A 16,835-nucleotide genomic window follows, 5' to 3' on the forward strand; every position below is an offset into this window, starting at 1 on the left:
GAGTATCAGGCTCTATTTGTTGGAACTAGACCCAGGACAAGTCAGTCAAGGCATCAGTAAATAGTAAGGTAGGTCTTTAATGGAAAAAAAAAAAAAAGATTTTTATAAGTGTCAGTTACTTGGATTTTGTCCTTAAGTGACTTAAAAATATTATATACATTACAGAGGAAAAAGGAAGTGACTGTGGCTAGATATAGTGGTTTTCATTTTGTTTTCCAAAAATCACTAGGACAATGTCTAGCTTTCTGTGTGTGGGAAAAAAATTGGCAGAAGTAATGTGAGAAAAACTGTGGAATTAAAGCTGAGGTACTAACAATCTTGAAAATTAAAATAGTATACTCATCAAACTCCATCCTTAGTTTTAGATACTTGACATGTTTTAGGTAGTTTACATGTTTATGCTAATCACCATTTTAAGTAGAAAAAATTTAACTTTTTTTGAGGTAAAATTTGATAATTATTTGTATGTTTTATGTACATTAATACAAGAAGTATTTTTAAAGTGTTCTTTTTATTAGAGATGTGAATTGAATTTGTTTATCTTTGAGTCAATTATTTCACTTTGATAACTTTGTACTTTTTCTCTAGTGAGATTTTAAATAATTTAAACAATGGAAGGGAAACTTTGTTCAGGCATTCCAAAGAATTTAATACTGAATATGTATCAGTGAACATAACAAGATTTTTGCATTGTGGAGCTTACTTTCTAATGTGGGCTTTTTAACTCCCATTCTGTTTTGTTGGTTTGTTTGTCCTTGTACCAGTAACACACTATCTTAATTCTGTAGCTTTATAATTAGTCAGGTAGGACATATCCTTCCACTTTAAAAGTGTCTTGATTATTCTTGGCTCTTGGCTCCTTCATAAAAAGTTTAGAACTGATTTTTATTTCTTTTTAATTGCATTTTCTGCCTTTGCTTTTTTCCGTAGCTTTATTGAGATATAATTGACATACATTACTGTGTAAGTTTGAGGGACACAACATGTTGATTTGATACACTAATTATTGCAAAATGATTACCACCATAGCTTTAGCTAACACCTCCATTACGTCACATAATTACCATTTCTTTTTTGTGGTGAGAACATTTAAAAATTACTCTCTTAGCAACTTTCGAGTGTAAAATACAATATTATTAACTATAATCACCATGGTGTACATTACATCCTTAGAACTTATTCATCTTATAACTAGAAGTTTGTACCCGTTAAGCAACATCTTCCCATTTCCCTCACTTTTGACTCCTATAAACACCACTCTGCTGTCTGTTTTTATGAGTTCATTCTGCCTTTGTGTTGATGATGATATTTGTGGATTGATCTTATATTTGAAAAACATGCTAATAACTTCCTTTATTAACTCAAATAGTTTGTTTCCCAAATATTTTTGATTTTCTGTGTAGATACTCAGATTATATGTGAATAAGAGTGGTTTTAGTTTATTCTTTTTCACTCTTTATGTAGTTTAAACCTTTTCTTGTCTTAATGTTCTGGCTACAATCTTAAGTATTATAAGTCCCCCCCCACCCATCCAAAAGTAGAGTGTTCCTCTGAAAACTTCCTAAGCCAAAGTGGCATAGAGTGAGACATAATTACCATTAATTTATATGGAAAACTTTGTAAGTGTTCCCAGGCCCGAAAAATAACCTCACTTAGGCTTTTCTAATACCTTTGAACACATCTTACTAATGAATATACAAAATAAGTCAAAATAAAGCACATGCTTATAGACACAGTTCTAAGCTATGGCAGCCTGATGCTGAGATGCTGAGTGTAGTTCCCGGGAAAGGAGCTTCATGGTGCTACTCTCACTGTTTGGGATGCGCCCTGCTTCTATAACAGCTTGTTGTAAACCAAATGCTGAACATGAGTTTTACTTTTCATCTTTTGTCATAAACTCAAATATCCTCTTTGGATATCTCTAAATTAGCAAAAACAGGTACTAATGTAGATCTTTTGTACAAGCAAAGTGGTGTAATGTGAAATTTGAAAAGCATGTGATACCTGTATGAAAGTGGGATAGTAGGAGTCCTTATACTGGTGTGAATTTTGAAGAGTATGAATGTGTCTGAGTATATTGTTTCCTATATGGTTTTTGGTAGATTCTCTTAGTCAGATGAAAGAAAATGCCTGTAAGTCAAGTTCACTAAAATTTTCATCATGAGTGTTGTTGAGTGATTTTCCTATCTATTGAGATGATCATAAAATTTTTCTCTTCATATTTTAAGTAGTAATTATTATCATTAATAGATACATGTTCCACTCTTGTTTTCCTGGGCATATTTTCCTGTTTCCAGAAAAATAGAACCAGTAGGGTAACTGTATGTGTTTTTGCATATATGTGTATGAAAGTGATTTATAAGGAATTTGCTATACAATTATGGAAGCTGAGAAGTCCTAAGATCTGTAGTCACAAAGCTGGAGACCCAGGAGTGCCAATGGTATATAGTTCCAGTCCAAGTCCAAATAGCTGAGGAGCAGGAGAGCTGATGATATAAGTTACAGTCTGAGTCCAAAGGCATGAGATCCAGGAAAGCAAGTGGTATAAATTCTAGTTTCAGTAGAAAGCCTGAGAATTCCAAGATTCCAGTCCAGGGTGGTGGCATAGGAGCCTCCTGAACTTACCTCCTTCCACGAACACACCAAATCTGCAACTATACACAGAAAAATTCCCTTTGAACAAAATCCAGAAACTAGCTGAGCAACTCCTATATACCAAGCAAATGAGAAAAAAAAAATCTGTTTGAAACAGGCCGGAATGGGTGAGACATCCTTGCCATAAACCCCGTCTTGGCACTGTGACATACAGTCAGGCAGGGACTCAGAACTGGCTTCTCCCTGCGGAGCACAGGATTTGGACCCAGTATCCAGTGCCCCAACTTTTAATACTTCCACCGGAGGGATGGGCTCCCACAACAACTAACTCTGAAAGCCAGTGGGGTTTTGTCCACAAGATGATAGCAAAAAAGGAACAGTTCATAACTGGGTTGCCAGGACTCCCCAAGGACTCGCCTTGGCTCTGCCTCCAGGGCTCAACTCAGCAGCAGCAGACAGAAATGCCTGTCTCACACCCTTTCCCTGAAAGGTGCCTATTTGCATTCTTGGGGGGGGGGGGTTCCTTTTTTTAAAATCTAAATTCAATTAATTATTGTAATGTATTATTAGTTTCAGAGGTAGAGTTCAGTGATACATCAGTTGCTTATAACACCCAGTGCTCATTACAACACTGTAAGTGCCCTCCTTAATGCCCATCACCCAGGTACCCCATCCCCCTACCCCCTACCCTCCAGCAACCTTGTTTCCTATGATTAAGAGTCTCTTATGGTTTTCTCCCTCTCTGATTTCGTCTTTCTTTATTTTTCCTGGGTTTGTTTCTTTTAGGAACCAGAATCATGCTGTATGTATTGTGCTTTGATGTGTTTGTTGGAGATGTTCTCAGCCTAGCACACTCCTTTTATCCATTATATATTCCACAGAATTAGTGTCACTGTTTGGGCTGCTTCATTCTGCTGTTATAATTATGCCCACTTTTGTGCACAAACTTGAGTACAGGGGCTGGAATTTGAGGGGAAGAGTGTCAGTTTGAGTCCTTGTCAATCTGAGGTGAAGGCGTGTTGACTTGGCATTGAGCAGGTGGCAGGCTGTGCATGCTGACTTGGGCAGGAGGGTGGCTGGACTGTGAATTTGGGACCCGCATGCCGATGGCATCGTGTGTAACAGGGATGTGGCTGGTTTTGTTTTTCTGGGAAACTCTTTCTCTCCTTCTATTCTGAATGAAAGCCTTGCTGGATAGAATATTCTTGGCTGTAGATTTTTTCCTTTTAGCACTTTGAATTTATCATGCTGCTCTCTTCTGGCCTGCAAAGTTTCTGCTGAAAAACCCACTGATAGCCTTATGGGGTTTCCCTTGTATGTAACTGCTTTCCTTTCTCTTGCCGTGTTTAAAATTCTCTCTTTATCACTACTTTTGGCCATCTTATTTATGTTGTGTCTTGGTGCAGACCTCTTTGGGTTGCTTTTGTTGGGGGCTCTCTGTGCCTCCTGGATCTGGATTTCTCTTTTCTTCCCCAGATTCAGCAGGTTTTCAGCTATTATTTCTTCAGAAAAATCTTCTGCACCCTTTTCTCACTCTTCTCCTTCTGGGATCCCTATCATACAACTGGACTGTTATGCTTGACAGTGTTGCTGACTTCCCTGGGTCTCTTCTCATTTGGGGTATTTTTTTCCCCTCTCATCTGCTCAGCTTGATTCCTTTCCATTACTCTGTCCTCCAGGTTGCTGATCCATTCTTCTACTTCCTCTTGTTTGCTATTTATTCCAGGTGGTCTATTTTTATTACCATTTAGTGGTCCAGTATCTCTAATTGGTTCTTTTTTACGTCTCCTATCTCTTGGCGGAGGGTCTCATGGAGGTCCTGCACTCCTTTCTCAATTCTAGCAAGTATTTTTATGAGCATTACTTTAAATTTGCTATCAGACATATTACTTATCTCCATTTTGTTTAGGTCTCTTGCTCTGATTTTGTTCCACTCTTTCATTTGGGACATATTCCTCTGTCTCCCCATTTTGTCTATTTCGTGTCTATTTCTGAAAGTCAGCTACGTCTCCCGCACTTGAAAATAGTGGCTTTATGTAGAAGAAGTCCTGTAGTGCCCCGCAGTGCTGTGTCTCCTTTTCACCAGAAAATGGTGCTTCAGGGGTGTCTCCTATGTGTGTTGCTACAGAGGTGTCCTTCCATTGTGGTAGAGCTGTGTTTGCCTTCAGTCCAGCCTGTGATGGCTCTCTGCCTGTCGTGGGCAGAGTCTGGTGCCTGTGGTGTTAGTGAGCCAGTCCAGGGCTACCCTGGGCTTGAGTTGTGTCAGACCAGGTATTTACCAGAGATGAAGTAGTACCAAACTGTGGCACTTTCCCTGTGATGTCCCCTGAGAAGCTTTTGTTGGTCGGTAGGGCCTGCAGTCAGACCAACTGCCTGCCCCCAGCCCACTGCTGGGGTCACAGTCAGACTGGTATGTGGTTATCTTTCCCTCTCCCTGGAGCAGGACTCACTTTGGAGTGGTGCTGGCCCTTGTCTGGGCTGTACGCACACTGCCAGGCTTGTGGCACCGCTTTGATGGGATCTTGCCAGAAGCAGTCGGTGGGGGTGGATCTGCTTTTCTGTGGCCTCTTGTCTATGTTGGGCTGCGGAGAGTCTGTTCTGCTAGTTTTCGGGTTGCTTTCTGGGGTATTTATGCCAATGTAAGTGTTCTCTAGGTGGCCACACAGCAAGAGGTGAGCCCAGGGTCCTCCTACTCTGCCATCTTTCCAGCAGCCTCTCACCTATTTGCATTCTTAAAAGCTGCAGCCTGCAGCCAAGCATATATGGCCAACTAATATTTGACAAGGGAGCCAAGAATACTCAAAAAAAAAAGACAGTCTCCTCAATAAATGGTTCTGGGAAAATTGGATATACACATGTAAAACAATGAAACTTGACCCCTGTCTTACACCACTCACAAAAATTATGTCAAAATGGATTATGGACTTAAATGCAAGATCTGAAACTCCTAGAAGAAAACAGGAGAAGAGCTTTTTGACATGCATCTTGGTAATGATTTTTTGGAAATCACACCTAAACCAAAGACAGTTAAAGTAAAAAAATAAACAGTTTGGACTATATCAAACTAAAAGGCTTCTGCATGGCAAAGGAAATGACAACCTGTGCAATGGGAAAAAAAAAATTTGCAAATCTTGTATCTAATAAGGGGTTACTATCCAAAATATATAAAGAACTCATACAACTCAATATCCAGAAAACAAATATTACATTAAGTGGGCAAAGGACTTGAATAGACATTTATCGAAAGAAGATATACAGATGACCCACAGGTGCATGAAAAGATGCTCACTAGTCATCAGGGAAATGCAAATAAAAGCTATGAGATATCACCTCCTGCCTGTTAGAATGGCCATCATCAAAAAGACATAACAAATGCTTGTGTGGCTGTGGAGAAACATGAACCCTCATGCACTGTTGATGGGATTGCAAATTGTTACAGCCACTATGGAAAACAGTATGGATGTTCCTCAAAAAATTAAAAACGGAAATACCATATGATTCAGCAGTTCCACCTAGGGATATATATCCAGAGGAAACAGAAACACTAACTTGAAAAAATATCTGCACCCCCATGTTCATAGCAGCATTATGTAAAATTGCTGAGATATGGAAACAACTGAACTGTCCATCAATGGGTGAATGAATAAAGATACACACACACACATATGTATATGTATACACACAAACATCGGAATATTATTCAACCATAAAAAATGAGGAAATCCTACCATTTCTGACAACATGAATGGACCTAGACTACATAATGCTAAGTGAAATAAGTCAGATAGAGAAAGACAAATATTATATGATCTCACTCATATGTGGAATCTAAAGCAGAAACAAAAACAAACAAAAAACCCCACGAAACTCATAGAAAAAGGGATCAGATTTATAGGTGCCAGAGGTAGGTGGTTGGGGAGGGGGAATTGGAGGAAGATGGTCATATGGTACAGACTTCCAGTTATAAGATAAGTACTAGGGATGTAATGTACAACATGATGACTATAGTTAGCACTGCTGTGTGTTATATAAGAAAGTTGTTAAGAGTAGATTCTAAAAGTTCTCATCACAAAGAAATTTTTATTTATTTTCTCTTTTGTATCTATATGAGATGATGGATGTTAACTAAACCTACTGCGGTAATCATTTCACAATACATGTAAATCAAACCATCATGCTGTACAACCTTAAACTTATACAGTGATGTATGTCAGTTATTTCTCAATAAAAATGGGGGAACAAAACCTGCAGCCTGAAAGTCAGGCTTCTCATTTAGCACATGTCTGCAATCTTAGCACATTACCACTGTGGTTCACCAGTATCTCCATGAAAGGAGCTTATGCACAAATCTAGTGATCCAGCTTTTGTGACTGCCATCTAGAGGACACACTGGCTGTAGTGGCCAGTGGAGCTTTCATTTCTGGGTCCCCCAAAATTAAGTTTTTAATTGAATTTTCTCCCAGGGCTCAGCACAGAGATAGCAGTTAGAAATGCCCATTTCCAGTCCTCCCTGTTAAGAGGCCTTATTTGCATATCATAAAAACTACTGATTAAGGGTCAAGTTTCTAATTTGGCACATATCTAGGGGCTGATTGTGAACCTCCCCACAGACCGGGAGGCCTGTGCATTCTCCCTCTGACCAGATCTAATTCAAGAGTATCACCCTGAAAAGAGCTTTTGCACATGTTTGGTCACCTGGATTTTGTGGCTGCCACCCAAGGGACACATCTCTTGAGCTGGTAGTGGTGGCCAACAGATCTTGAGTTACAGTTCCCATGGGACTGTAGCAAGCAAAGAAACACTTCTCAACCAACTATCACCCCAGGGCTCAGCACAGAGGGAACAGAGAGAAACACCCATCTACTAGTCATTCCCTAAGGGAAGCCTGTTTGAATACTTTAAAATATACTGCCTTGGGGTCCAGCTTCCAATCAGCCTAAATCAGTGTGCTGACTGAGACCTTCTCCTTGTGGGACACTGATAGTTCTTGGCGTACCTAAGTTACCTAGGAGTCTGTAAGAACAAAGAAGGTTAAATTTAGAGAGACAGCCAAGAACTAGGGCTGAATGATAAGGTTCATCTCCCATACAAGACTATCAGTCCAGACTGGGGAGGTGGCTATTTTATGTAACGCACACAGAGAAATCAACACAGAGAATGAAGGGAAATGGGGAACGAGAAAGAGATGTTCTTACCAAAATTATAAGATAAAACTCAAGAAACTGAGGTAAGTGGTTTACCTGATAAATAATTCAAAGTAATGGTCATAAAGATGCACACTGAAATCAAGAGAACAAAGCATTAATAAAGTGAGAATTTTAACAAAGAGATAGAAAATATTAAAAAATACCCCCAAGCAGAGATCATAGAGTTGAAGAATATAATAACTGAACTGAAAATTTCAGTAGAGGGGTTTAACAGCAGACTAGATGAAGCCTAAGAAAGCATCAGTGAACTTGAAGACAGAACAGTGGAATTCATGCAATCAGAGGGGCAAAAAGAATAAAAAAAAAAAGAGTAAAGATATTTTAAGTGAAGATACCATCAATCAGACTAATATTTGCATTATAAAGGTACCAGAGAGGAAGAGAGAGAGAGAGGGTAAAAAGCTTATTTGAAGAAATAATGGCTGAAAATTTTCATAACCAAGGGAAAGAAACAGATTCAGGATGCCCACAGAGTTCCAAATCAGATGAATCCAGACACCCACACTGAGACACATTATAATTAAATTGTCAAAGGTTAAAGACAAGGGAAGAATCTTAAAAGCCACAAATCAACTTGTTACATATGAAGGAACCCCCACAAGACTGTTAGCAAATTTTTTCAGCAGAAACTTTGCAGGTCTAAAGGGAGTGGCATGATATATTCCAAGTGCTGAAAGAAAGCAATTGGCAACCAAGAATAGTTGACCTGGCAAAGTTGTCCTTAGGAATTGAAGGAGAAATAGAGTTTTCGAGACAAGCAAAGGAGTTCATAACCACTAGACTAGCCTTATAAGAAATGTTCAAGGGACTTTTTCAAACTGAAATGAAAGAATACTAATTAGTAACTGGAAAACATATAAAAGTACAAATCCCACCAGTTAAATTCATAGTACTCAAATGTTTCAATGGTGGTGAGTAAATCATTCATACATCTAGTATGAAGGCTAAAAAAGTAGTAAAAATACGGACAACTACAATAATTTGTTAATGATACACAAAGTAAAAAGATGTACATTGTGAAATTCAAAAACCAAAATGGAGACAGGGGAGTAAACAGTATGAAAACCTGAGAAGCGGTAGAGCTGATCGTGTAAGTCCCAGTCAGTTCAAAGACTGATGTCCCAGTTTGAATATAGGCAGAAGGAGTGTTTCTCCCTTACACTGCCTTTTGTTCTTTTCAGGCCTTCAACAGGTTGGATGAAGCCCACGCATGTTGGAGAGGGCAGTTTGCCTCAGGCAATTAATCTCATTCAGAATTACTTTCACAGACATGTCCAGTTTAATGTTTAACCAAATATTTGGGCACCCCTAGCCCAGTCAGGTTAAGACATAAAATTAACCACTACCCCATGTCACCTTGACACCCATATACATCCCCTTAAACTATTCTTAATCTCCAAATAAAGACAATAACAGGGTCATAATTTTGCCTAACTTGATACAATTATCCAGTGTACAACTGAAAATGTGTTAATACATTTCCCAGAAGATGAGGTTAATTCTTTGAGTGATGTTAATATCCCTAAGTTAACTACTATGATGTAAACATAATAATTAAATATTATGCTATTAATCCAATACATCTTACGTTACATGATAAGGGAATAAGGAAGGGAAGGAAACAACAGTATTTGCCCAATAATCACACACACACAAACATATTTATAACAAAACAAGGAGGAAATATAATGATTACAGTCCTGTTTTTGTTACTGGTAATGTGAATAGCTGGTATTAGTAACTACCTTTTTCTACTATCCATTCTGTATTCCCTTTGCCTTCAGCAAGCACCTCAGCTGGTTGTGGCTTTTCGCCTGGTGGAATGACCCAAACCTTCATTCCTGAAGGATCTGGCCATTAATAGCCTTTCCTGGTTTGGGTTGTTGTAATTTTCCATTGGTTTTAATAACAGGGCATGGTACTACTAAGAGGTGGCCTCAGGGATCTCCTGTATTCCAGACATACTCTTCCTTACCTCCACTGTGGCAAACCAGTCCAGTCTCCACTTGGTAGTCAACATCACTCACCCCAGCTAGCACAGTAACTCCCTCTTTGCTTGTTGACTCAGAAGCATGAGGAATCCAAAGTGACTGAGCAGCAGTCTTAAGATTTCATTTCAATGGAATAATTGTTGTGTCAGTGGAATAAATGTGAAAGCATTCCTCCCTCTGGAAAAGACTTCGAGGCCAGCAAATCATAAGGTCATGGGAACTGGAAGCAAAAATTTTGCTAGTGGGTCTTTAGGGGTAATAATGAGTGCTGCCACTACCATTCCACCCCTTGATTCCTGGATTTGTGAATCCTACTTGTGGAAGAAACAGCACCATATATTGGTTGTTGATTCACAGGATGTATAAGTGTTCTGGAAAACCTTGCCCCAGCTCTACAAGGTATTGCCACCTAGTTGGCACTGTAACTGGATTTTCAAAAGCCATTCCCACCATTCTGTCAAATCAGCTACTTCATAATGGTGGGAAACATGTTAAGACTAGTGCTTGTGAATTCTTTGAGCATGGACCCAGTGCACCACTTCCTTTGCTATGAAGTGAGGTTTTTTTTTTATCACAAACAATGCTGTATGGAGTACCATGACAACAGATAAGGCATTTTGTAAGTCCACAGATGGTAGTTTTGGCAGTGACATTGCATGTGGGGACAGCAAATGCGTATCCAGAGTAAATGTCTATTCTAGTAAGAACCATACCCTTTCATTTTCGTGATGGGAGTGGTCTAATGTAATCAACCATTTGCAAGGAAGATGGCTGATCACCCTGGGGAATGGTGCCAGTTTAGAAACTCAGTGTTCATCTTCGCAGCTGACAGATGGGCACTCAGCAGGAGCTGTAACAATGATGGCATTGATTAGTGGAATTCCATGTTACTGGGCCTTGCATATCCTCCATCCCTCCCACCATGACCACTTTGTTCATGAGCCCCATTGAATGATGACAGGGTGATTGGGTGAAAAAACTGATAGTATCCACTTGATTATTAAAATTCTCCTTTGCTGAGGTTGCCCCTGAGTATTCACACGGGATCCAAATATCCTCACCTTTTTTTTCTCGTTCAGAGAAATCTGTCCACCTACCTCTTCCCCAAATTTCCTTCTCATCAATTTTCTAATCATGTTCCTTACCATTTTTTCAGCCAACCATTGACCATAGCCCATGAATCAGTATATAATTGCAAATCTGACCATTTGCCCTTTCGAATAAAATAAACAACTAGATGCACTGCTAAAAGTTCTTCCCATTGGGAGGATTTTCCTTCACCACTGTCTTTGAGTGATGTTCCAGAAGGGGACTGCAGTGCTCCAGCCTGTTCACTTTTGGGTGGTGCCTGCATATCATGCAGGACCATATGTAAACCAGGGCCTGAGGCTTCTCTTTTTCTGTTAGTTGATCATAGGGAGCTCCCATGAGGTCATAGGAGAAGGGTAGGAGGGAAAGTAAACTCCCCCTCATTCTACCTTTTGTTTTATTCAAGCCTTTTAATTATGGTTTTTTTTTTTTTCTGTTTATGTACATGAGTAAAACTTATGTGTAATTTTACTTTTTTTCACTGTTTTTCTAGTTTTGAAACCCAGGTTATACTAGCCTAAATAAATGAATTAGGGAGTATATATCTTTTTGTATTCTCTTTAAAAGTTCTATCAAATTAGGGGCACCTGGATGGCTCAGTCGTTAAGCGTCTGCCTTTGGCTCAGGTCATGATCCCAGGGTCCTGGGATTGAGCCCCGCATCGGGCTCCCTGCTCGGCGGGAAGCCTGCTTCTCCCTTTCCCACTCCCCCTGCTTGTGTTCCCACTCTCGCTGTCTCTATGTCAAATAAATAAATAAAATCTTAAAAAAAAAAAAAAAAAAGTTCTATCAAATTAGAATAATCTATTCTTTGCATGTTTGATACAAAATTACAGATGAGGTACGTTTGCTTGGGTTTTGTTTGGACTTTGATTTTTTACTGCTGATTTAATTTCTTTAAAATTTATAAAACTATTCAGGTTTTTTATTTCTTTTTGAGTCAGCTTTGGGCATTTGTATTTTTTTTTTTTTTAGAAATTTATCCATTTCACCACAGTATCAACATATTTGGCATAACATTGATCATGATATTTTGTTATTACCCATGATGTGTTATGGGTAATTTCCTCAGATCTGCTGTTCTGAACCCTAATTACCTTTATAGCTGAATCTAGTCTGGTTAATTTTTTTTCATCCATATTAATTATTGTGGTAAAACATACATAACTTAAAATTTACCACTTACTTATTTTTAACTGTACAATTCCCTGGCATGAAATACATTCAAAATGCTGTGCTATCATCATCGCTATTTATTGTTTAGAAGTTCTTATCATCCCAGACAAACTCTCTACACATTAAGCAAAAACTCTCCAATCCCCTTGTGTCCTTTTTTCTACTTCCTGTCTCTATGAATTTTCTTATTACAGATAACTCATATAGGTGGCAGCATACAATATTTGTCATTTTTGTCTGGCTTTAGTTAGCATACTGTTTTTAAAGTTCATTCATGTAGGAGCATGTATCAGAACTTCTTTCCTTTTTGTTGCTGAATAATATTTAGTTATATGTGTATATTTTGTTTATTCATTCGTTAGTGGAGATTTGGGTTGTTTCTACCTTTTGACAATTCTGAGTAATGTAGCTATGATCATTGGTGTACACATACCTGTTTGAATCCCTGTTTTCAATTTTCATTTCTTTGGAGATATATACCCATGAGTGGAATTGCCAGGTCAAAAGCTCATTCTGTGTTTGACATTTTCCAGAACCACCCAACTGTTTTTCCACTGTGGCTATACCATTTTGAATTTTCTCTAGCAATGTACAGTGTTTCCAGTTTCTCTGTATCCTAGCCAGCACTTTCCATTTTGTTGACAATAGCCATTCTTCTGAGTTTGAAGTAGCATCTCAATGTGGTTTTGATTCGTATTTGTCTAATGACTGATGATATGAGGATGTTTTCATTTGCTATTGGCTATTTGTATATTTTCATTGGAGACATATCTATTCAAGCCTATTGCCCATTTTAAAATTGGGATTTTTTTTCTTTATCGTTATGTTATAAGAGTTTATAAATATATTCTGGTAATTCATCTGATATATTATTTTCAAATATTTTCCTATTAAGTGGGTTTTCTTTTCACTGTCTTGTCCTTTGATGTATAAAGGTTTGTAATTGTGATGAATTCCAATTTATTTATTTTTTCTTTTGTTGCCTGTTATTTTGGTGTCCTAGTTAAGAAACCCTTGCCAAATTCAAGGTCATGAAGATTTCCTGGTTTTATTTTAAGAGGTTTATAGTTTTAGCTTTTTTAATTTAGGTCTTTGATCTATTTTGAGTTTATTTTTTTATATGGTACAAGGTAAGAATCCAGCTTCATTCTTTTGCATGTGGATATCTTGTTTCCCTGCATCAGTTGTTGAAAAGACTGTCCCTTCCAAATTGGTTGTTCCTGGTACCCTTATTGAAAATCAGTTGTACATAATGCAAAGTTTTATTTCTGGGCTCTCTATTCTATTCCATTTGTCTATCCTCATGCCAGCATTACATTTTTTGTTCTTTCACCCATAGCCTCAGGCAAGATAGCCAAAGTGCTTTCACACACAAGTCATCACTGACTTCATATTTGGTTCCTCAAACTGATCTCCTGCCTTGCTTGGGTCCCAGCATTCTTTGCTATATCTTGAATACAATGCCAGATGAAATCCAGATTATTGGCTACTATGAGTAATTAGATGCCTTCAGAATAAATTTTTGCTCCAGGGCTCTGTATCCAGTGGAACTGTGTTTTCTCATCTTCTCAGCCTTCTATCTCCTACACTGATGGTTAAAACAAACTTTAAATGTAATTTGTTAATATAGTATTGTTCATTTTCAAACGTCCTTTACCAGGAAGGGATTCTCTGCATATCTGGTCCACCATATGAAAGTTGAGAAAAGTACTTTTAAGTACTTTTAATAATCCATTCTTGACAATCTGTTGTATATAATTAGAAATGATAAATTGTGGCATTTATATAAATTTTTCTAAGCAACTTTTCATTTTAACTACATTACTTGCTTAATTACATTGCATGCTTTTATAATGTTCTAAATGGCTATTCGTATGTTACTTTATTAGTACTTTGGGTATGGTAACATGATTTTCTAGTGGCCAATGTTATGAAGTAGTTGTTAATATTTTCTATTTGAAATAGTAAATGCCCTTAAAAATGACTGCACAGATCAAGAAATAGCATAGCTAACACTGCATTTTCTTTGGAAGTTGTAGCTTGTGTGGGAGAGATGCAATTCTTTGTCCATAGAAAATTGTACATCACTCTGGATATTTGAGAGAACAAGTTATACTTTATTAACAGATTATGATAATCAATATCTTTCACTTTTTGCCTTTGTTAGTTTTTAATATTGGTATGCTAAATTTTTTTTTTTTTTTTTTTTGGCAGGTTTTCTTTAGGTGATGCTAGGAGGCCTCTACATGAAACAGCAGTTTTGGTAGAAGACGTGGTACACACACAGTTAATTAATCTGGTAAGAGCACATATAATCTTATTTGATGTTTCTCCATTCTGCTTATATTGGGATTGCAACCCAACACTTGTTTTTAAAGATTGTATTTACATTTGAAATTCTTTATTTTGTCTGCTGGATTGAGGTGTAATTTACATAAAACAAAATTTTACTGCTCTAAGTACATAATTCAGTGAGTTTTGACAACTGAATACTGTCCTGTGACTCTGAACACAATCACGGTATAGAACATTTTCATCATCCAAAAAAGTTCTCTTGTGCCCCCGGGTAGTTAGTCCTTTCCCCCCTTCCCTGACTCCCTGGTAACACTGAATTGTTTTCTATCACTGCATTAGTACAGTTTTTCTAAATTGCTTTTCAAAACTTTTCTGTATTTCACTTTAGACTTATAGAAGAACTGCACAAATAGTACATAGAATGCTCAGATACCTTTCATCTTCCTCTGTTAACCTCTTATGTAACCACAGTACAATTATCAAAATCAGGAAATAACGTTGGTATAATATTTTTAATGAAATTACCAACCTTATTCAATTTCCATCAGTTTTCTTTTTAATGTTCCTTTCCTGTCCCAGTATCTAGTCTGGGGTAACAATTCATAATTAGCCATCTTGTCTTTGTAGTCGGCCCCTTTCTAGGATAATTCCTCCATCTTTCCTTGTTTCATGGCCTTGACACCTTTTTAAACATACCAGACAGTTGTTTTATAGGACGCTCTTCCTTTTTCAATCTGTCTGATATTTTCTTATGATTAGAACGTGGCTGTGCATTTTTGCCAAGAATACCACAGAAGTAATGAGTCCTTCTCAGTGTGTTACATCAACATGGTCATGTTCTTGATGGTTTTTTTGTGATTTTAACCTTGATAAATTGATTAAGGTGGTATATACACTGAATTTTTTCGCTATAATGAAGTTACAAGTTTCTTCATTTTGTAATAAATATCTTGGGGGAGGTATTTTGTGACTCTGCAAATATTTTCCTTCTCTAAAAATTTGTACCTATTTATTTTACCATTCATCAGTGGATCTTGTCTGAGACCGTTATGACTGTTGGTATTTGCCTAATGGTGGTGTTCTGTTTCCTGCTTTCCTTTTATATTTTTTAATTGCAATTATTCTTAAAGGATTATCTATCCTCTATCACCATTTATTTATTCAATTTTTAATGTATATTTGTATGGACTAATGTATATTTAAATTTTATTCTTAAGATCATTGTGCAGTAATATCATTATATATTTGTGTTGCTTAAGTTGTTATAGTGTTGGCCATTAGGAACACTGTCATGTCCTTTTCCCATTTGTCCATCAGGTTTTTGATCCTGTGTCCCATATATATTAGAGATATCAATCCTTTGTAGTATATGATACAAATATATTCTTTCAGTGTGTGAGTTATCTTTTGACTTTGATTTTATGACTTTTTTTTAGACATACAAATATTTTAATTTCAACAGAGCCAAATATATCAACCTTTTATTGTCTTAGAATTTTGAAACATAGTTAGAAAGTCTTACCTTATGCTGAATTTGAAGAGGAATTCACCCATGTTGCCTTCTGAGACTTGTATGGTTTCCTTTTTAACATTTAGGTCCTTAATCCATTTGTAGCTTATTCTTGTTATCATGTGAGATGTGTATCTAATTTTATCTTTATCCAAATGACTACCCAGTTATACCATCATCATTTATTAAAAAGTCCACACTTTCCCTAATGATCTGAGATGCCTCCTTTATCATATACTAAATAAGCATATTTGGTATTTATTTATGATTTTATATTTATGACCAGTGTCTTATTTTTCTATGCATGTGATAATACATTTTAAATTACATAGGTTTTATGGTGTATTTTAAAGATTATTACAACTAGACTCCTTGTAATTTTTCTTTCTGTGTGTTCCTGGTTATTCTTGTATGTTTATTTTTTTATATAAATGTTAGTATTAAATTTTCCTAGCTCCATAAAATAGCTTTTTGGTGTCTTTATTGAGATTTCATGAATTCATAAATCAGTTTAGAGAGAACTGCATCTTAAGAATGTTGACTCCCATCTAAGAATAGGGAATGTCTTTACCTTTTTTGAAAACCACTTTTGTGTCTTTCATGAGTGTTTTAACATTTTTTTCTATAGGCTTCACATATTTATTACATTTATTCCTATGTATTTGTTCTTTGTTACTACTACAAATGAAACATCTGAAACTGAAATACATAAATCTACAGATTCAAGGAGCTGAGCCAACTCCAAGCAGGGTAAACCCAAAGAAATGCATGTTAAACTGCTGAATACAAAAGACATAAATCCTAAAAGCACCCAGATTCATTACCATAAGGAAACAATGACTTGAAAGACAGCAGAATTTTCATTAGAAAACATGGAGACTAGGTCTAAAATGAGCCTCTTGTAGTCAGCATATAGATGGATTGTGTTTTTTTATCCATTCTCATACCCTATATCTTTTGATTGGCACATTTA

At 37.0% G+C, this 16,835-nt stretch overlaps 1 protein-coding gene across 6 annotated transcripts in view; it reads left to right on the forward strand.

Moving 5' to 3' along the window:
- SUPT3H (SPT3 homolog, SAGA and STAGA complex component) overlaps positions 1–16,835 on the forward strand; it is a 542,786-nt gene that overhangs the window by 270,974 nt on the left and 254,977 nt on the right. For all 6 annotated transcript variants that reach the window (XM_032409726.1, XM_032409727.1, XM_032409728.1 and 3 more), the window contains exon 3: positions 14,272–14,356. In XM_032409726.1, the coding sequence (XP_032265617.1) occupies positions 14,272–14,356 (85 nt within the window). The remainder of the gene's footprint in view (positions 1–14,271; positions 14,357–16,835) is intronic.

Source organism: Phoca vitulina, unplaced genomic scaffold (genome assembly GCF_004348235.1).
Source record: "Phoca vitulina isolate PV1807 unplaced genomic scaffold, GSC_HSeal_1.0 scaffold11, whole genome shotgun sequence".
Classification (NCBI taxonomy): Eukaryota; Metazoa; Chordata; class Mammalia; order Carnivora; family Phocidae; genus Phoca; species Phoca vitulina.